Genomic DNA, 21774 nt, shown 5'->3' on the forward strand with positions numbered 1-21774 from the left:
TGGGATCTTGGACGTCAAGATCTCTCCATGCATGATATATGAGAACTTTTGTGAGTAAAGAGTCAGGGTTTATGAGTTTTAGACTTGCTCAGCCATGCTAAGGCTTAAAGTCACAAACTTTATGGAGTATTAGCCTTTAGTGAGTCCAGATATGAGATTTTAGTTATGGTCTTAACAGATTAAGACCAGGAGAGTGGGAAAAGTAAGTCTGGGACGTACGATGAGCATACTCCCAGATACGCGCAGTGTAGCGTCGAAGTTTCCTGATGCATGCATGGCGAAGTAGTACGCCCAACGTAAAGGGGTTGTACGCCTAACGTACGTGCTGAGTATTGACTTTTGTTGACTTTTAGGGTTTGGTCAAACTGTGGACTTTGGAGGCCATGGAAGGGTAAATTTGTCTTTCATCCTTCTGAGAATTAGTAGAGGGTTTAGCCTAACATCTTTGGGGTCGTTTATTAATTAGATTTAATTACGATATATGTTAGGCGGAGGCTAGATCGGTGGTTCGAGTACGATACATACTTACTTTACTTACGAGGTGAGTCTTCTCACTATACTTACCTGAGTGGTAATATTGTGTGACCGGAGGGTCTTATTTGAGTTATCGACTGGAGGGTCCTATGTGCTTATACTGAGTTATGTGATATTATGCATTTTGTCTTGTGATATATGATATATTATTATATGCCTTACTGAGTTAGGACCGGAGGGTCCAAACCGAGTTGTGAGACCGAAGGGTCTTCACTGAGATACAAAACTGGAGGGTCCAACCCGAGCTGTGAGACCGGAGGGTCTTCACTGAGACACATGACCGGAGGGTCCACACCGAGACGTGAGATCGGAGGGTCCTCACCGAGACGCATGACCGGAGGGTCCATGCCGAGCTATAGCCATGAGAGGCTTATTATTTGTGTATGTGGTATTTTGGGGAACTCACTAAGCTTCGTGCTTACAATGTTGTGTAATATATGTTCCAGGTACTTCTCAGGATCGCGGGAAGGCGCCGACTTGATTGTACACACGAGTTGGAGTTTATGTTTTTGAGGATTCTGGGATATTATCAAACAATTGTTGTCTTGTGTTTTAATAACTTATACATTGTGGTTTTCTGAGAAATGTGATTAGGGGTTTTATGTGATTTTAAAAATGAAAAAAAATTTGTTTGAAAATTTAGAGTGTTACAAAGAACCTGTCGAAATCATGAATTGAGAGATCAAACGGTTGAAACAAAGTCGTATTCCCATAGTGAAAGTGCGATAGAACTCTTTACGAGGACCAGAATTTACATGAGAACGCGAGGATCAAATGAAACAAAAATACCCCAAACTGTTTAAATATATCCCATCCACTAGTTAAATTCCGGGATGAAATTTTCTTAACGGGGGGAGAATGTGACAACCGTCAAATTAAGTCAACGATCGTCACATGTGAACATGACGTACACTAGATGTAATGAGCTTAATTTGTAATAATAAAAAATTTTTAATAAAAATATGATTTTCATTCTATATTTTGTAATATTTTCTTTTTCAAACATTATCTGTTAACATATTTTTATAAAATTACGATTTATAATCATGGATATATATATATATATATATATATATATATATATATATATATAATATAAGTGATACTTAATTAAAAATAAAGAAAAAATAAATATATATGTATTATATATAAGCTATTTAAGTATGAGCTTATATGATTAAATAGAACCGTCTCTATATATATGTACACAAATTATAGCAATAATAATAATATCCTTCATATTCTTATTCATCGAGTTATGCTTCATAATAATAGACTAATAATAAATACAAATAAAATAATGCATGCACGGTAAAGATAAGTGATGGATGAATTAGACGTTAAGCTACGATAGATACGTGGCGGCCGAGCGAATTGATACGTATATGACTTAGCAAATCTCTAACCAAATATATTTATACAATGAGATTAATTAATTATTGTATTTGTATATAATATTTAATTTGGTAAATATTGTTAAAAAAAAAGACGTTATCACTTTAAATACACATTAATATGACATATATTTTGTGTATATATGACGTACAAGTCTATGGAAATTATGGTGGGTAGATTGCATATTAAGCAATACCCGATGAAGAGTCATAAGCACACCTAGATAACAAAGTACAAAAGAAACTCTTTAACTGGTACGTAACATTTCATTTTACTATATCCACACTTACATGATAGTATAAATAGAAGCAATTCCTTTACGTTTTCACGATACAAAATTCAGTTGATTTTCTTACAAAATATTCCCACCTTGAAGTTCAACCCTTTCGAGTCTCGACCATCTTTCCATCAACAACTATTGTTAGATAAACCATACTGCGAGGGTGAGTTTCACAACCCCTTATATAAATCGTAAATTGTTTATATTGCTTATATTATTTAGTTTCATAATCCTTATAACAATTTACCGTTAAAATAGTCGTTTCTATAAATTTAGTAAACACTGTCGTTACGCTACCCACATAATATAGAATTATATTGTGCATTGTCGTTACTCTGCCCACATAATATGAATTATATTATGCTTTGCCGTTACTCTGTCCATATAATATAAAATTATATCATGCATTGCCGTTAATGTATGAATAAATTATACACTCTGCTGTTACTTTGTCTATTTAAGTTTTACAAAATTATTTAACGATATAATTATAAAATCTTTTTATAATTATATAACATAAACCAGTAAACATAAACATGTAAAGTTAAAATACTACAACTTTTACTGCTACTCATTTAAGGGTTTACATGAGACACATTCATCATCTAAGTGTAATACTTAGCAAAGTCCCCTACCTATAATCGTTAAATCTTAAGTGAGCGGGAGAGTTATATATAGATCTATACGAGCTGACACCCCCACCTGTGATTGCTAGTTACAACCATCCACGGTCAAGTCACGGGTGATAACTGTCTAAACACTACGATGTCCGATGAAACGTCGTGAGGGGCAACAACTCATCTGTAGCTCGATTATGGGAACTCATGTAACATTGATAATCACGCCTAAAAGCAAATAAATATATAAGTTTGAAAATACTTATATACGATAAAACAAGTACTTTTGGAAATAAAGTACACATATAAATATATGTTTGAAAATACTTATATACGATAAAAATATATGTAATTTTTTTGGAATGAAAAGTACGTTGATACAAATATACAAACCTGTGAACTCACCAACTTTATGTTGACATTTTTAAAATCACATTTATTCTGAGGAAAATAAGAATCGGCCGTTTCAATCTTTTGGGAAACATTCATGGGATCCTCGTAACACTCTTTATCTCTATTGTACTTATTTGATTGAGAACTACTTATAATTTTTGGTTTCTTGTATTCTAAAAACTTAGTACGATATGTAATATATTTTGTAATATAAAAATAACATCTCTGTTATAATTTTGTATTGTTCAATGTAATCAATAATTGTGAACGATGATGACGTCGCACAAGCTCGACATTTTCGCCGTCGGCCGGGGTGTGACAACAACCCACTCATTCCATTATCTCACCAACATTTACAAGAGTTTTCGTTACATTACTAACTCTTCTCAAAAGACAACTACACCCATTCAACGGAGTTTACAAAAACTAGATTCCAAAAACGGTCTAAAAACAGATCATTACAACCCGACCCGAGACCGTTTCTGTGGATATCTAATTCTCATTGATGATAACGAGATGTTACGATTCTAAAAACGGTATAAAAACATATCATTACAACCCGGCCCGGGACGTTTTTGTGGATATCTAATTCTCATTGTCATTGATGTTCTTGCAATCGTTTCATATAGACCCGGTCCAATCTTCAAACACAAGAGAAACCCAACTTCGAGTCGGCATGAGAACTCTTCATGGTTGGACCATTTTGGACCTCAAATTTATTTCTGGCCATTTTTCCCACAAATTCCTTGTTTTCCCCACACGACTTCTCTTGCCCACCAAAACACAATCACCTTCTTCACTTCTTCCTCAAGAGCTATTCACGCATGAATATTTGACTTCAATCATCAATTTCTAATTTTCTTTCACACCCACCAAAGTTCTCGTGTTCCCTTGTTTTGTTGTTCGATTCTGATTTGGGTAAAAAGTTTCAATCTTTACCCATAAAGAACCCAGTTTTTAGGGTTTTAGTTCGTCTCTGTGAGTTCTGAACCATGGTAGGGGGCATACGCGTTGTTGGTTCGCCCATTGTGGATTCACATACTTCTCCATGTTTGTGTATCGATACACTCATATCAACGCATATGAATCACACAAGTAATGGGGATTTGAATTTGCAAAGGAAATCGGTCAGTAAAAAGCTGAGATCTTCTTTCACGGATTCTAGGCTTCCATCAAAGGCAATTGCTTCCAAGAAGCAGAAGAGGGTTAAAAGTTTTGTGATTGTCAATGATCTTGGTGGACAGTATGAAGAAAGTTTTCATGATGTTAAATCTGTAAGAACTTGTAAATCTACTTCTTTTTAATCTTTTATGTCGAATTGTCAATGGTTATTTAATTATATTTTCAGATCTTACAAATGAATTAGGATTCTATGGGGGGTATCTATAAATACTTAATTTTGATTTAGAAAACCCAAAACCAAATCCCATTTTTTTTTACCAATTTTGGTGTAAGGTTTCTTCAACCCAACACCATTTGTTACATAAAAAATGGTGTGGTGGATAGTAAAATAATTTGGTGCAAAATTTCCTCTGTACAATTTTGAATTTTGAATTTTCATATTTTCTTAGTTTTTTATTCTATAATAATATTATATACGTAATACTCCCTATTTGTTATTTAATCCTACTAAAATTATCACAGAAAGAAATGACATTCTATTGGAAATACTTGAAATTGTTTCAAGTTTATGACTTATTTACCCTTTTGGCATGAATCTAATGACCAAATGTTATGTTTCTTGCAGCAAATCTTCAATCTTTTCACCTACAAAGCAGTGAGGACTGTTATGAACCAACTTTATGAGATGAATCCAACTCAATATCGATGGTTTTACGAGTAAGTCTACCAAATTCATGATTTTTAGTACCAAATTTTTATTTTATAATTAAGTGACATATTTTTTATTACTATGTTATTTTATTAAACCGTAACAATGAAAATTTTTAAATGTATACCAGAAGCTTTAAACATCATATATACTAAATATTGAACTCGTTTTAGAGTATTTCAACACAATACACCATTTTTGTGTATTATAAGTTTTATATTGTAGACTACCAATAACTTCTAATGATATAAAGGTTATTGAGCTTTTGGGTATTACATAACACCATTAGGTTACTCTATTTCTGATTTTGACACTGTAATTTTGACTTTTTTTCAACAGTTTTGTGGCATCAAATCAACCCATTGATGGAAAACGTTTCATTCGAGTCCTCCAAAAGGTACATAAAAATCACACAAATTGAACAACATTCATGGGTCTTCAACTGTGTTTATAATCTCAATTTTGCTTTTTTAGGAGAAACATGAACTTGCAGAAAGAGTAATGGTGACACGCCTTCACCTTTATGGTAAATGGGTTAAGGTATGTAATTTGATTTTGTAATTTTGGGTCACAAAATTGGAAATTTATGGGATTTGGTTTTTGTGTTAGAAATTGGATCATGCTGAAATGTATAAAGATTTTTCGGATATGAACTTGGAGTTGATGCGTGAAAGGCTCATGGAGACTGTGATATGGCCTTCTGATGATACAAATACAGAAAAGATTGGATGAAAGAGTTCTTTGGTATGTGTATGTGTATATGTATGTATGTATGCATGCATGCATTTTTTCTTTATTGGTTGTTGTTTAATAGGTAGATTCATGGTTCCAGAAGTTTAGCTAGATTTTGGTCAAAACACCTTTTATATATGATATGTATATGTATATACTATATATATTCTTCATATAATGCCCTTTTAGAATAGTTTGAAGAAGTATTTATTGGTTCATATGGTGGAGTGAATTTTCCTTATACGTGATGCGATATAGTATTTGTGATACAAAATTTCTATCAACATGTTTAGTGTTTCACCCTTATACGCCACAACATATTTCAAGGTGTACCCCTAACCCGAAATAAATGTGTTGATACTACACAACATGTTAGTTACTCATTAGACTCACAAGCCTAACGTTACTATTTTGATATGTACTCGGAGATGAGGATTTTAACGGCGATTATGCTTGAATATTCTAGAAGGCCCATGATTCACCTTTTACCTTTGTAAATGATATGTACTTCAATACTTGAACACTTTCGTACTTAACACTTTTAAAAAAACTGATGTTTTATGTTTTAGGACCAAATTCTGCACTAATGTTTTCTAAAACATTTAAAAGATTTCAAAAGATTATCACATTTCTACTAGCCCGTACAAGGAGTGTTACATAATTGACCAAAGAGGATGGGGATGTATTCCTAGAAGGAGAAAAAATTTCAGGAAGGATGTGTTGAAGAGGGAATGATACAAAGAAAAAAAAGGAGAAGCTAGGTAAGACCGAGAATGAGAAAGGTGGGAGAAAGGGGAACATCCATGCATCACATGTTCGATACTGATGTCAGACATGAGAGCGGCAGGATAAATACCATGCACCAAGAATGAATTGAAAACATTTTAAGTAGAATTGTACGTAAGGTATTTTAACATTAAAAATTAAGTTTCAAAACTCTCGTCTCAACGTTTGTAAAACCATCGTAAAATAGATAGTGAAAGATTTGTCATTTATCAACTTACCTTTGCACAAAATATGATTTGAGGGTTTGAGACTTGGCCACTAAAAGTACCACATATGATAAAACTATTTGTTAAGAATTGGTGATTATATACGAGAAAACGAACTTGATTGGTGATTAATCACCCAATTAACTATTTACTCCAACCTTCGACTATTATATATAGTAACACACAAACACTCTTTATGTGTGGATGCTTTTCTGACCTAAGAGAATCAGTTTGAAAGCAAATAACATATTACAAATCTCGTACATAATCTAATATTGTATCATTGAATTGTTGCATACATAAACTCTTGTTTTCTCATAGTTATTGTTGTTATTGCTCTTGTTTCCACATAAAGGGCTTATTACTCATCACTTGAACCAAAAGCCCTAATCGTTAAAGGGGCTGTTTGGTAAGCATGTTAATGGTCCATTTAAGATGTGGTTTATGAATACTTAAGCATTAAGAGCGTTTGGCAAAGAATAAATCACTTTTGAATCGTTAAGTGAGCCTCTTATTCCCTCAGTGTTTGGGAACACTCTGAAACTTCCTAAAATAGTAAAATCCCCTCTTTTGCCCGCAGAAAAGAAAAACACGCATCTCCGTCGACTCCAGTGACTTCCCTTCCGTCCTCTCTATCGGCGGCCACCGGCACCCTCACATCGACGACCACTTAGCCTTCCGTCGACCCCAAGCATCGACTACTTTCCCTCCTTCCCTTATCGGCACCCTCACAGCGGTAATATCTTTCCCCCTCTTTGTGAAAAAATATGATTGGCTTGCCGTTCTCTTCGTTTTTGGCTGTGCTCCTGGTATGACTTGGACCATCATCAATCTCTTTCACATTGTGGTCGAAGAAGTTCATGACTTGCTAGAGACAGTTAGCTAATTATCGTGATTACCTAATTACGATTATGTTATAGCCAATTTGATAGATTTTTGTTTGTGTCGATGAATTCATGATTTAGGGTTTAGAGACTTATTCCTTTTGTTACAGCTTGCCAGATATTATTTATCATTGCTTTGATTGTTTTCATAGAATCGATGTTGATGTATTGATGGATTTAGCTGTGTAGTAGAGTTTAAAGTGAAGATGGGACAGGAGTATCAGTCTCAGAGAAGGGTATTTCTGTTTAGAAAGATTCATACCAACCTATATGGAACACCTCTTATCAAAAGCCCTTGTTTCATTACTCAAAATTTGACATTCTCTGTTAGTGCCATTTATTTTGCGATTCTTGTTTGAGGAGGTGTGTGATTTTGCAGATGTCTCAAGTGGAAAAGCTCAAAGCTTGTAGTTGATATCAAAATAGTCTTTTGCATCAGTAGGCATAGGGAAGAGGATTTTTATAGAGAAACCGGTTCATGGTATGCATTTGTCATATTTCCTTTATTCTTTTTATAAAGCACAATATTTCACACTTTTAGAACTTTATTGTTGGCAAGTATTGTGCATGTTTTTGTAAAGCTTCTGATTCACACTATCCATGACTAAGTATGTCATTTTTTTTTCTTGTTTAAAGGTGATGATCACAGAATAATGATCTATTATCCAAGTGCACCAGGGGAATGGCATGAAACAATTGTTTAGAAAGGTGAGCTTTTATGGTTGCTATGTGTGAATAAATGTCAAAAGGTGTCTAAGGTTAAAATGGTTTTATAGTTGCAAATATCTTGTTTAGTTTGATATTTTCTATGATATCGTGTAATATATATATATATATATATATATATATATATATATATATATATAGAGAGAGAGAGAGAGAGAGAGTTAGGTTCATTTGTTTAAAGTAAGTATTGTGTTATTGTATGCATAAATGTGGGCCAATCAAAATTAAACAAAAAATTAAATAATTAAATAAATAAATAAGGGTAACTTAGTAATTTGTTTAGTAACTTCCAAAACTAATCCCTATAATCATGGTATTGACCTAATCTCTCCAATTTAAATCTCGTTCCCGATCTGCAAAATTAGAATGTGTTGTTTAGGGTAAAAGCCTCACAGAATTGGAGGCTGTCGTGAGCAGAAAATATATATATGAAATAGTTACAATAAGCCCCCCTACACTATACAGACTAGATAAAAACAATATAAACTAACACACCCCCTCAGTTTGAGCATGGGGTTTACAAATGTTCAAACTGTCCCGAAAATCCATAAACAACTGTGTAGGAAGACCCTTAGTAAATATATCTGCAAACTGATGAGCCGATGGCACATGCAAGACGCGCACATGACCAATAGCAACATGTTCCCTAACAAAATGTAAATCGATTTCTACATGCTTGGTACGTTGGTGCTGTACGGGGTTAGATGACAAATACATGGCACTCACATTATCACAAAATACAACCGTAGCTTTAGATAATGGACATGATAACTCGAGAAGAAGATTGCGAAGCCAAGCAGCTTCAACAACCACATTTGCCACCCCCACGATACTCAGCCTCAGCTGAGGATCGAGAGACAACATGTTGACGTTTGAAGGACCAAGAAACTAGATTATTGCCAAGATAAACACAAAACCCAGATGTGGACCGACGAGTATGAGGACACTCGGCCCAATCAGCATCAGAATACGAGACCAAGCAATCAATGGAAGATGGTCTAAGAAGAAGGCCATGAGATAAAGTACCCTGAAGATAGCGGAGGATACGCTTGAGAGCAAGAAGATGAGGTTCACGCGGATCATGCATGAAAAGACAGATCTGCTGAGCAGCATAAGCAATATCAGGACGAGTGAAGGTAAGATATTGCAAAGCACCGGCAAGGCTCCTGTAGAGAGTAGGGTCAGAGACAGGAGAACCATGGGGAGAGAGTTTAGATTTTGTGTCAGAGGGAGTGCTACAAGGATTGCAAGAGGACATGTCTGCACGAGACAGAATTTCCTTGGCAAACGAGGTTTGAGATAAGAACAAACCCTCATTAGTACGAGACGCAGCAATACCAAGAAAAAAGGAAAGAGAACCCAAATCGGACATAGGGAATTCAAAGGAGAGACGAGAGATAATGCTAGAGATGAGGGCATAGGAAGAAGCAGTGAGGATAATGTCATCAACATAGAGTAGAAGGAAGACATGATCAGAACCAGAGTGATATGTAAAGAGAGAGCAATCAGAACGACTGCTAGTGAAACCGAGAGATGTAATAAAAACAGCAAATCGCTGATACCAAGCACGGGGGGCTTGTTTAAGACCATAAAGATCTTTACGAAGACGACAAACATGATTAGGGAAAGTAGGATGAATGTAGCCAGGAGGTTGTTTCATGTAGACTTCTTCAGAGAGATCGCCATGAAGGAAGGCATTCTTGACATCCAACTGGTGTATGGGCCAATTTTTGGATATCGCAATGCTCAGAACAGTACGGATGGTAGCGGGTTTGACAACTGGGCTGAAGGTGTCATCAAAGTCAAGGCCAGGAAGTTGAGAGAATCCCTGGGCGACTAAGCGACCTTTATAACGGTCAAGGTTACCCTTGCTGTCAAACTTGTGACGGTAGAGCCAGCGACAACCAACTATGTTGGCATGAGGGGGAGGGGGAACAAGCTCCCAAGTGTGGTCTGACTGAAGAGCAGTCATCTCAGAATCCATAGCAGATTTCCAATTAGGGTCACAAAGAGCCTGAGCAGTAGAACGAGGGATAAGAGAGATGTCCGAAGTGACAGACAGGTTAAAAATCTGTTTGGGTCGAAGAGACCCAGTACGAGAGCGAGTGACCATTGGATGAGATGGGGGAGGGGTGGGGTTAGGAGATGGGGATGGAGTAGTAGACGCTTCACTAGGGGAAGATTCAGGTGTGGGAGATACAGGAGAAGATGAGCCACTAGAAGAAGATCCAGTTGTGGAAGGAGTGACCGTGACCATAGGAGGAGAAGGAGTGAAGTCTTCAGATTGAAAAGAATCATAATCAGAATCAGAGGGCTTGTCATGAAAGTCACAATACGGGAAGTGGTCTTCGTCAAATGTGACATGACGAGAGATAATAACACGTTGAGATATGAGATCAAGACAACGATGTCCACGATAATCAGAGGAAGGTCCAAGATAGATACACGCAGAAGATCGGGGAGATAGTTTATGAGCAGCAGTAGCAGAGAGGTTCGGATAACATAGACATCCGAAGACACGAAGATGATCATAGGAGGGAAAATGACCAAAAAGAAGTTCAAAAGGAGTTTTAAACGAAAGAGTGGTGGTAGGAAGAAGATTAAGGGTGTGAACAGCGGTGAGAAGGGCTTCAACCCAAAATTTTGGCGGAAGAGAGGCTTGAAACAGGAAAGTGCGAAGAATATTGTTTATAGTACGGATAGCACGTTCGGCCTTACCATTCTGTTGAGATGTATATGGACAAGAAAAGCGAATTTTAATGCCCGTGTTAGCAAAGAAAGTAAGTAAGGATTGGTTGTTGAATTCACGACCATTATCACATTGGAAAAGTTTGATGGTAGTTTTAAATTGATTTTGAACATATGCATGAAATTTAGAAAAAACATCAAACACTTCAGACTTAGCACGAAGAGGGAATACCCACAAAAAATGAGTAAAATCATCCAGAAATAGAATATAGTATTTAAAACCACTCATACTAGAAACAAGAGATGTCCATAAATCAGAATGATCCAATTCAAACATATGAGTTGTTTTAGTAGTAGAAGATGAAAAAGGTAAACGACAGTGCTTCCCAATCTGACAAGCATGACAGGTGGGAAGCTTATTAGTAGTACTAGATATAAAGTTTCGAGAATGTAAAAAATCCAAAACAGAGGAGCCAGGATGACCAAGTCGTCTGTGCCAGGTAGGAAGAGAGACAGCAACACACACAATAGTAGAGAGAGAAGGAGTCGGCGATGGAACAATAGGGTAAAGGTCACCGACACTATCACATCTTTGAATGAATGCACCTGTTTTAAAGTCCTTCACAGTGAAACCAAAAGGGTCAAACGTGACAGAAACAGAGTTATCAATAGTGAATTGACGAACAGAAACAAGATTTTTAACAATTTTCTTTGAGATAAGGACATTATTTAAAGTTAAACGGTTGTGAGAATGCGGAAAGTAAGTTTGGCCAATATGAGTGACAGGGAGTATAGCACCATTACCAACCATGATAGATCTAGAAGTACAGGATGTTAAAGAAGACATGTTACCTGAGTTGAAAGACATGTGAGCGGTAGCACCGGAGTCCATGTAAGTGTTGTTGTCAGGAGGCGGTTGAATAGACATGGCTTGAAACACTGATGCTAGGTCTGTATATTGCTGGGGAGCCGACTGCACATGACCTCCAAACGAAACACCACCGGAGAAAGGAGGCTGCGGATAGGAAGTTGCACACTGCCCGGAGTTCTGCTGGAACTGTTGTTGAGAAGCATGTCCAAGACCAGCAGCGGCTTGAAAGTGATTGGCTGCGTAAGGAGGTTGTTGAGTGTACGCCTGTTGTTGATGATAGGGTTGCTGGTGCATAGGGAGCGGAGAAACCATCTGCGGATAAGAGCTGAGAGGCACCTGTTGAGAAGGCGAGAATGGCAGCAGACCTGGAGGGGGCTGCTGATGCATGTTTACCTGCTGATGCGGACTCCCAGTGGCAGCAGCTGCGTGACCACGAGCAGCAAGAGGCTGAATTGGTGGTGCATTACCCAATATCCCAACAAAAGTGGGCTGCGGTTCCATAGAGTTTCCATGAGAAATATTTTTTGAAGCATTTCTTGCATTGGGTCTGTTTTTGTTCCATCTATTTTTAGATTTTCCCGAGTGATGTGATGATGAAAAGAGAGCTGCACTTTGAGATACGGATGAGTCAAGTAGCGAATCGGAAGCCATCTCTCGAGACTCATGCAACAGGAGCATGTTTTTGGCCTCAAGGAATGAAGGAAAAGGCTTTGTGTTGGTGATGACATCTACAATACTGTGGTAGGATGGTGGTAGCTGTCGCAATACTTGCATAACTAACTCAATTTCTGTGATGTTGGAGTCGACATCTTTAAGGTCATCGGCTAGATTCTTGAGAGTGTGGCAAAACTCGGTAATAGAAATCGAGCCCTTTTTTGTATTACGAAACTGGTTCTATAGTTGTAGCATCCGGGACATTTTGTTGTTCCGGAAGAATTCATCCAATCTATCCCACAGGTCTTTGGCGGTACATTCATCATTTGATATGATTTGTAATAATCCAGGATCGCATGTACTATAAAACCACGACTTGATGCGTGCATCAACTGAAAACCATTCCTCATCATTATTACTAGATGGAGTAGATTTCCCAGAAAGATGACCATAATAAAGAGTACCTCTGCACATGTTTGAAAAAATCTGGCGCCACAATTTATATCTCGAGCCATCAACAGTCAATTTAAAACTAAATTGATTGTATACATTTGTAAGGGTACAAACTAGACTTAGCTTGGAGGGAGTTGTGGTGGAGGAAGAGGCAGGAACTGTAGACATCTGGGAAATACAGGGCAACAGAGAAGGTACAGCAGAGGAACAAGTTGAGAGTGCAGCAATGGAAGAGTCACTTGGGCAGAAAACGGTGATGATTGCAGTAGAGAAGCGAAGTGGTGCACTGTCACAGGAGAGAACGGTGAAACAGCACCAAGAACAGGGACGCAAAGAAGAAGCAGGCAGCAAAAAAAAATGCCGTCGATGCCGTATTACGTGATTGGAGTGGGTAGAAAGAACCCTAGCTTGATACCATGTTGTTTAGGGTAAAAGCCTCACAGAATTGGAGGCTGTCGTGAGCAGAAAATATATATATGAAATAGTTACAATAAGCCCCCCTACACTATACAAACTAGATAAAAACAATATAAACTAACAGAATGGACTACAAAATCGATCTTGAGTTCTACAAAAATCGATTGCCATCACCATCTCCAACTCCAGCACGTCGACCGACTATCACCGGCGTTTTCTTTCTTTTCTTTCTGGCCTGATCAGCAGCCACACGAATGGGGAAGGCAAAGAAGATCGTTGATCTCCAAGGGGGTGTTTTAGGTGGTTTAATCGACTGAATCGGATGGAGAGGAGGGTGAAGCGAGGGCAGCAAGGGTTGATTAGCAACTCTCGGCTTACTCTCTTCTGATTCTAACAACGAGGGGTGAGACCAGAAGAGGGTCCGACGACAGGTGGGGCTTCGGTGGCATTGGGTCGACGGAAGAATACGCCGTTGAAGCTCTCGACAAACGGCTTTGTCTATTCCGCCTGAAGGTTCAGGTTTCTTTATATTCTTCTACTTCTTCAGACATGGTTTGTCTCCCTTTGTTTATAAGTAGCTTTTTTTTCCTATTTGATTTTGTTGATTCAAGTTAGTTCAGTCGTAATTATATGATGTTTGTGTTTCGAGATGTCGCTCCCGTTTGTCTGTATTTCATTTATGTCTAATGCACTGCTTTTCGTTGGGGATTCAATTGAATTTTGGGAATTAGGGTTTTCAGAAATTTGGATTGACAGAATTTCTTCTGGAATTAGATAATGTGGATTTGTTAAAGCAATTAGATAAGTACATATTGTCTTTCATTTAGTCCTTCTGCAATCGTTATTGAGGATTAGATATGAGGACTATAGTTAGATTAAAATTATGTATAGATCTATCTCAGGTATGCTATTAGATACGTACCTCGAACAAGTACATCTTATGAATGAATTAGAACAAACAATCAAGTAAAATTAAAACCTTGTTGCTTTTGAATGGAATAAAGTGCAGGGAAGGACAGAGGAATAAAGTGAGAGAGAGTTTCTTTCTCCAGAAAAGAGAAGGAAGAACAGGGAAGGCTTTGGTTGCTTCATTTGGCAGAAAAGAGAAGGAAGAACAATGGTGATGATCTCTTCTTTGATTGGGTATGTTTCTTTTGATTGAGTTTTACTAGTTAAATAGATCAAAAAAAAAAAAATCAATTATCTTGATGATCTTATTGTATAGTTGTGAATTTTGATAGACATATAGTACATTGTGATCTAAGGGAAAGAAAACATAAACGTGTGGTACAATTCTTGAGATTGACATGAAGAAGATAAAAAGAATCATGAATTCCAATTCTGTTGGAATGGAATCATGAATTCCAATTCTGTTGGAATCTAAACTACAATTTGGTTTTATTTTGACAGAAGTTGATGCTTGAAGAACGGACCACCAAATTTGAACGACGCCTCTTAACAACATTATTCTTTTAGAATAAATTAGTGTATTTGTTAGATTTTGATGTTTTTTTTTCCAGATTTGAAAGTTTTTTAGTTTTATTCTTTAACAATAAATGTAATTCTTAGCAATTGTTACATGTATTCTATAAGAATTAATATAATTTTTGTTTTAATTCTTCAGTTGCTGGTTCGAGAATTTGTTATTCTACAAGAAAAATATGTTCAAGAATATTTTTTTTATTTTATGGTTCAAGAATTTTTTTATTTTTGAATATATTCAAACATATTCTGTCAGAATGTCCGAATTAAAAACCTAATAATTAGTAAAATCAGATTTTTAAAATTAATAGAATCTATGATCCCTTAAAATATGCAAACTTCCTTTATTAAATCTATGTTAATTGACTAAAATACCCTTCTAGTTAAATTAGATGGTATTTTTCGATTATTTTTAATTCAATAATATGTATTAATCACTTTCTTAAAATAAGTAAAATGATTGGCGCATATTTATGCATACAATAACACAATGATTAGTTTGAATAGAATAACCTAGGCATATATATATATATATATATATATATATATATATATATATATATATATATATATATATATATATATATATATATATTCAACAAGTTAATTCCGATGTTTTATTAAAGAGAAATAATTCATTCAGCAAAAAATGGTTCATAAGGTTAAAATGGTAACTTTGATCCTTCGGCACATCCATTCATCAATCTTACCTAACAACATGAATCTTTCAGAGTCTTTGAAACATTCAGGCCTCTTAGCCATTCAGCACTAAATCATTCAGTGAATACCAAACAGCCCCTAAGTTATTTAGCATCAAGAAAATCAAGAAATCAATTTCTGAAGCATGATGGAGACGCAGGTTGTTAAACGTGCGAAATACAAATCTTCTGTCAAAGACCCTGGTGTTCGTGGGACATTGAAAATGGTGAAGTTTTCTTAAACCCAGTTATTTTGGAATCTTCTAAGTTTCTTACTTTATTAATGTAATTATTGTCGATATATTGGATGAGGTGTAGGATTTGGTTTCCTTACTAATGAATAGTCATTATGCAGACAAGGGAGAGGTTTGTTTTTATGCCTAATGATCCATCATCGTCCATCAGGCTTAATGTAGAATTCAGACTTATAAAAGGCAAGTAAAATTACCTTATCAATGATCAATGTTACTTTCATCCATGCATCAATGATATTGATTGCTTTCCATCTGTTTCTTTATCTTTTTTAAGGACACAAATCCAGCAAGGAGGGTTCCAACAGACCTGCCTTAGTTAATCTTACTCAAGATCAGGTTTCTTTTAGCATTTTTCAGTTATTTTGTAACTGTATATGTATATCAATCATGTTTCAGTTGCTGAAAGCCTGAAACATGTCTGTTTATAACATTTGATGTTTTATCTAAAGTTTTCAATGATTCCATTTCCAGGGTAATTACATCTTTGAGTTTGAAAATTTCTCAGACAGAGAACTTTGTCGAGACTTTGTAGGTAATGCCATTTGGTGCTTCTGTTATGTTCTTATTCTCTTGTCGATTCGTTTTTGTACTTTATGATATAATAAACCTCTCCCATTGCCTTTAGATAGACTTTTCAAATGTTTCTATGTCTCATAAACCACTTTATATTATGAAACTATGATCTATAATGGTGAATTTGAACACAGCCAAAGCTATCACATTTTATGGGGAAGGTGGCTCTGAAAAAGCTGTTCCACTTCCACACAAAGATGAACAACTTAGCTCAGCAGAAATGGAGCGTAGGATTAAGCTGCTGCAAGAGGACAGGTAGCTTATCTTTCTCGACAATAACATTCATCATCTACTTTTTTTTTTTTTTTTTTTTTTTTTTTAATTTTTTTTTACTATTGGTAGTTAGTTTGTTTGTTTGAGATAATTACATGAACACTTATATAGATAAGTTGTTTTTGTAGTGAGCTGCAGAAGCTTCATAAGCAATTTGTAATGGGAGGTGTGTTGTCAGAGACTGAATTTTGGGCTACAAGAAAGGTTAGTGCTTACTTGCTGAAATGAAACTTGTATGATTTAATGTCATAGGAGAATGTTTTGAACTTAATTGTATGTTTATTTGTAATCGTGAGTTAAACTTGTAGTTGTAGTACCTTGGCATGTATCTGGCTTATGTTGTTGTTGGTGATTTGGTTTAAATATGTAACAGAAATTTTATGTTTACCAATGAAGTGCAGAAGTTGCTAGATGTGAATAATACAAGTAGCAGTAGAAAAGCAAAACAAAAGGTGGGGTTGAAAAGTGACATGATTTTCAATGTCAAACCTTCATCTGATGGTCAGGTATCTATCTCTCCATACAATACATTCAAACTTATATGTCCACTTTCTGCACCTTTTGAAATAAAGAACTGTAGATTTTGAGACAGAAGGGGATACAAGATCTGTAGCTCAAGCTCTTGCTACTTGTAAACGTGGTCAGTATACATTATTTGTTTTTTCCTGTATAAGTATATTAAGTATTCTGAAAAACTAATCTGGTGATAAATATTAAATAGTTGAGTTAGCTAAAGAAGCTTCTTCTGATGGGAATTTGGTGCATCAAGAACGGTTGGATCGGATAACACGAATGGCTGAGATTGAGGATCTACAAGCACCACGTGACCCTCCTGTTGCACCACTATCTATAAAGGTCTGAATGAATCTTGATTCTCTTGTTTGTTTCTTATGAGTGAGTCACTGATTTAAAAAAAAAAAAAAAAAAAAAAAAAAAAAAAAAAAAAAACAGGATCCACGGGATTACTTTGATTCTCAACAACAAGTTGTGGGAATGGGAATGGGAATGGGTGATGAGTTAGGTGGGGGAGGAAGACAGTTTAAATCTAGGATGAACACCTCTGAGACGTATGCTTCTTTAAGGGGTTTTATATCTGAAATTAGAACCCTAGGTTTGACTGATCCTGTTGTTAGACCCGAAGTGGCTGTGAAGGTCTTGCTTGAATGGGTTGACCCAGACTATATCAAGCTCCAAATATCAACGGGGTTTTGGTAAAAACCCACATGAGAGCATATTGGATACCTTGCCAACTGTCACAAAAGATGAGCTTTTGCTTGTGAGTTTCTTTAACCTTTTCAAATTTGTGTATATACTTATCTTGACAAAATATTTGTATTTGTTTATATAATAACAAAAGTTTGGGTTTTTATATTTATATTTATATTCCATTCCAGCATTGGACGTCTATTCAGGAATCGTTGAAACATTTCTGGTCCTCATATCCGATCACAACTTCATACCTTTATACAAAGGTAGGTAATTGGGATTGATTGGTGTTAATTATATGCACATTGCACAACACAAACCTATTTGGTATAACAATCAAATCAATTCTCAATAAAACACAAATCACAAATCTATCTTTTGTTGGTTTGGTTTTATTTATTGTTCACTGCTTAATTTATTTGGATTTTTCCTTCATCTGTCATCTGTAATGTAGGTGAGCAGGCTGAAGGATGCCATGTCACAAATCTACCCAAAGCTACAGGTATCTTTTCTTTTCTTTAGTCAAGGAGTTAGTTGTGTATATATGGTATTAAATGACATTATCATGTGAAGGGAAGGGTTATGTTTGTAACTTTGTATATTGTACTGAAAGTTGAAAGTATAATTCATTTGTTCCAGGAGATTAAAGAATCCGTGCAGTCAGATTCTAGGCATCAAGTTTCCCTCCTTGTTCAACCAATGTTACAGGTGCTTAATATTATTCATTTTGTTTTGTTTTGTTGTTCTTTTAAGTCTCTCACATTATTATATTCTTTTAATGTTTGTTGGTGCAGGCTTTAGATGCTGCTTTTGCACACTATGATGCAGTAGATCAACGCAAGAGGTCTTCTGCAAATGGTTACAATGTCTAATGATGACTTATTTTATTACTTATTCATCATGATTGATTTGCATGCTGTACATTCAAGAAAATTTTCATCTGAGAGCCACCTTGCTTGCTTGGTCTTAAAGACTTTTTTCCGATATAATATGATGAAATATCAGTTGTCAAATGTCAATCAATTTTGTAAAGACATCAATCACCAAATAAATCATCAAAACTAGATTAGGGTCTATTTGTATCCCTTTTGAACCATACAAGCTTTCACGCTTTTGGTTTGTATATTTTCATAATGATTTCATCAACACTTAATCTTAGCCTTCAATATTTTATGACAATGACTAAAAATAAAGAGGTGACATTGATTGTAAATAGAATGCAAACAATACCCACTTTCATAACCCAACCCCATAAGATCTGGAGCTTTGTCCCCTAAAATTACCTCTTTGGCCAATCGTTGGAGCCTTCTACTAATGAACATTTCCCTCTTTGTATACACAAATTATTTTTGACACAAATCACCAATATTGTACCGGATTGATTCGCGATGCGATTGAGTGGGTAAATTTGTAATTTTCTCATATGCCTTATATAAAAAATTAGCATCTTATTTTTCTTTAACTTGATGTTGGTAATGCTATGTGTAGCTTTTTGATTGAGGTTGAAATTTTGACAACTCCTAAATGGAATTAGAACACTCACTTCTGATTCACCTCAATAAACAATCAATCGGATGGAGGAAAATGAAGGCTGAATAGTGAATAAATAGCAAGCAGTGTTACAATCCGACCACTAATTAACTGTCATAGCCTTTTTTAGGACAAGCCTTTAAATGCAAAATTGGTTTGGTTTAAAATTTTAAATACGTCAATTTTCTTTTATATGTGTGTACTAGGGGTATGTTTTGAGGGTAGTTTGGGTATTTAAACAAATTAAAAGTAGGATGTTTTTATAGTTGGGTGGGTTTTTAAACGTTCAATGTCCTCCTAACAAGAAGCAAAATGGAAAGTATAATTAATGTTACAATAAGGAACGTTATAATTGGATATTTACAAATTCGGCATGCATACATTCACCTTTTCCTGCTTCAGCTGTACCACAACTTAGATCACAGAAAGAAAGTTAATTGGTAAGTGTCCATTAGATGACCAAAAAGTCAAGACATGTTGGTACGTGACATAATTTTATGGACTACTTATTGAAAGTGGTACCACCAAAGTTGTCTATGAAGACATAGAAACTTAACGGAACCATTTACCAAACCTCCAATGAGAAAGATTTGGTTTAACTACCATGACAGTCATGGGTCTAAAACAACAATAGAATTGTTTATTTACGGAAATCCAATTTGACAGTAATGTTCTTAATTCTCAAGTTTAAAGGGTAACAACATGTCAACAGTGATAAAATATATTATCAATTATAGATCCATATAATGTAGGATAGTACGTCGTTGTCGAAAACGAGGTTGACTTAAAACTTTTAACAAAGTTTTGGAGACATCTAAGCAATAATGATGTTGTAAAACTTTGCCTATATGATCTAGAGATGGTGTGGCCTCAAATGGAGATTAGTGGCTTATAACACATGACTATATTCACCGTTAGTGAGAATGCAAAGATGGTAGGTGATGTGTGACAGTGTGAGGGTACACCGAAGAGGTCAAAAGGTTATTGGTTTAAATCTATAAGGATACCATTAAATCAGACTCTTCCTGTTTGTGCACATTACACGATGGTTTAATCTTCGCGACACCCAAGTGAATCATCTATCTATCTATCATCTATATTAGTGAAAGAAAACTTTCCAACTTGATGGAGGATTGTTGGAATTTTGATGAGTTAATTGCAGATATGTATTTTTCATTGTCCCACATTGGTGAGATGGTCCAAGCCCACACGCACGCATAGACTCAAGACGCAAGGATTGGAAAATGACATGATTTAGGTGCACACCATGTCGGTCGTTGGGAGCTTTTATTTTTGGCAATGTTCGGGTCGGATCGAGTTGGAGTCGGTAAGCATGTTAACCAACGTTGACTTTGTGGATAAGTAGTCATAATCTTCTAGAGGCCTCTGAAAACCTCATAAGCTCCAAGGTTGAATTGAATGAGATAGCTATTAGCGTCGCCAACTCGTTGGATTTATCCAACGTTCGAATTCAAATTTATGTTGCCATGAGGAAGCCAGTGAGAGGCAATACATCATCATCAAGTCCCTTTTTTTGGGGGTCTAAATTTTTTCGTGTTAGTATAAATAAATAGGATAAATAGGACCTCTCATGTCCCATTTATTCCACACCTAAAAAACAGAGTCTTCTCTGCACCCTCTCTCTTCAATGCAACTTTCTTTTTGCTTTCTGAGTTTTTGCTGTGTGTTTATCAGTTATTTCATAACTGTTGGAAAGAACAATAATCTTCATTCAATCCCGAGGTTTTACTTTGAATCTTAAAGCCCTAGAACGACTAAAAACCTTTAAGGACATGAGTCATTCTGTGCAGTTTTTAGTAGCCAAATATCAAAGAACATCAAGTTGATATTAAATTATGTCTCATCTTTTAATTCGTCCGACAACCAGATAGTCTTCCTTCTATATTTCTTATAATCATATATGACCACGGATGATCAAACTGATTTGTGGATGAAATTTGGTAACCTAATAATAATTAGATTTTATTATATGCGACGAACTGATATATATTTCTCAATATTATTTGCCGGTTTGTTTGCATTAGAGATTATAACAATTCAATATTGCTTCTTAATAATACTGATCGATCGTCAAATTGTTTATTATCTTGTCTGAAATACAACATCTTCCATGGAGGGAACCTGATTTTCCGTTAATACTCAAGAGTGAAGTGAAGAAACTTGATCTTTTCGTATAATGTTGTTGTTGATTTAGAGGGGTGATCAAAAATTTCAGTTTGGGAGGGTAGAATAGCCATCAATAGTAGTTTGGGGGGGGGGGGGGGGGGGTT

General features: G+C 35.7%; 1 protein-coding gene, 1 long non-coding RNA gene and 1 pseudogene across 3 annotated transcripts; all 3 read left to right on the forward strand.

Moving 5' to 3' along the window:
• Window positions 1-3903: 3903 nt before the first annotated feature.
• Window positions 3904-5985, forward strand: LOC145157501 (chaperonin-like RbcX protein 2, chloroplastic). Its single transcript, XM_079076535.1, has 5 exons — window positions 3904-4493; window positions 4967-5058; window positions 5390-5447; window positions 5525-5590; window positions 5660-5985. Exons 1-5 carry the CDS (start codon window positions 4212-4214, stop codon window positions 5780-5782), a joined length of 621 nt encoding a protein of 206 aa, XP_078932661.1. The 5' UTR covers window positions 3904-4211; the 3' UTR covers window positions 5783-5985.
• Window positions 5986-7284: 1299 nt separating this feature from the next.
• Window positions 7285-8351, forward strand: LOC145106401 (uncharacterized). Its single transcript, XR_013707553.1, has 3 exons — window positions 7285-7510; window positions 8038-8139; window positions 8295-8351. It is a non-coding gene; the product is annotated as an uncharacterized LOC145106401 (long non-coding RNA).
• A 7317-nt stretch (window positions 8352-15668) lies between these two features.
• On the forward strand, window positions 15669-19099 carry LOC145106405 (general transcription and DNA repair factor IIH subunit TFB1-3-like; annotated as a pseudogene). The gene is made up of 14 exons (XR_013707555.1): window positions 15669-15874; window positions 16003-16081; window positions 16176-16237; window positions 16373-16433; window positions 16609-16729; window positions 16876-16951; window positions 17149-17248; window positions 17328-17387; window positions 17469-17602; window positions 17699-18023; window positions 18142-18219; window positions 18408-18455; window positions 18593-18661; window positions 18748-19099. The product of XR_013707555.1 is annotated as a general transcription and DNA repair factor IIH subunit TFB1-3-like (transcript).
• The last annotated feature ends 2675 nt before the right edge of the window (window positions 19100-21774 follow it).

Source organism: Lactuca virosa, chromosome 1 (assembly GCF_052849685.1).
Source record: "Lactuca virosa cultivar CGN04683 chromosome 1, Lactuca_virosa_CGN04683_v6, whole genome shotgun sequence".
Classification (NCBI taxonomy): Eukaryota; Viridiplantae; Streptophyta; class Magnoliopsida; order Asterales; family Asteraceae; genus Lactuca; species Lactuca virosa.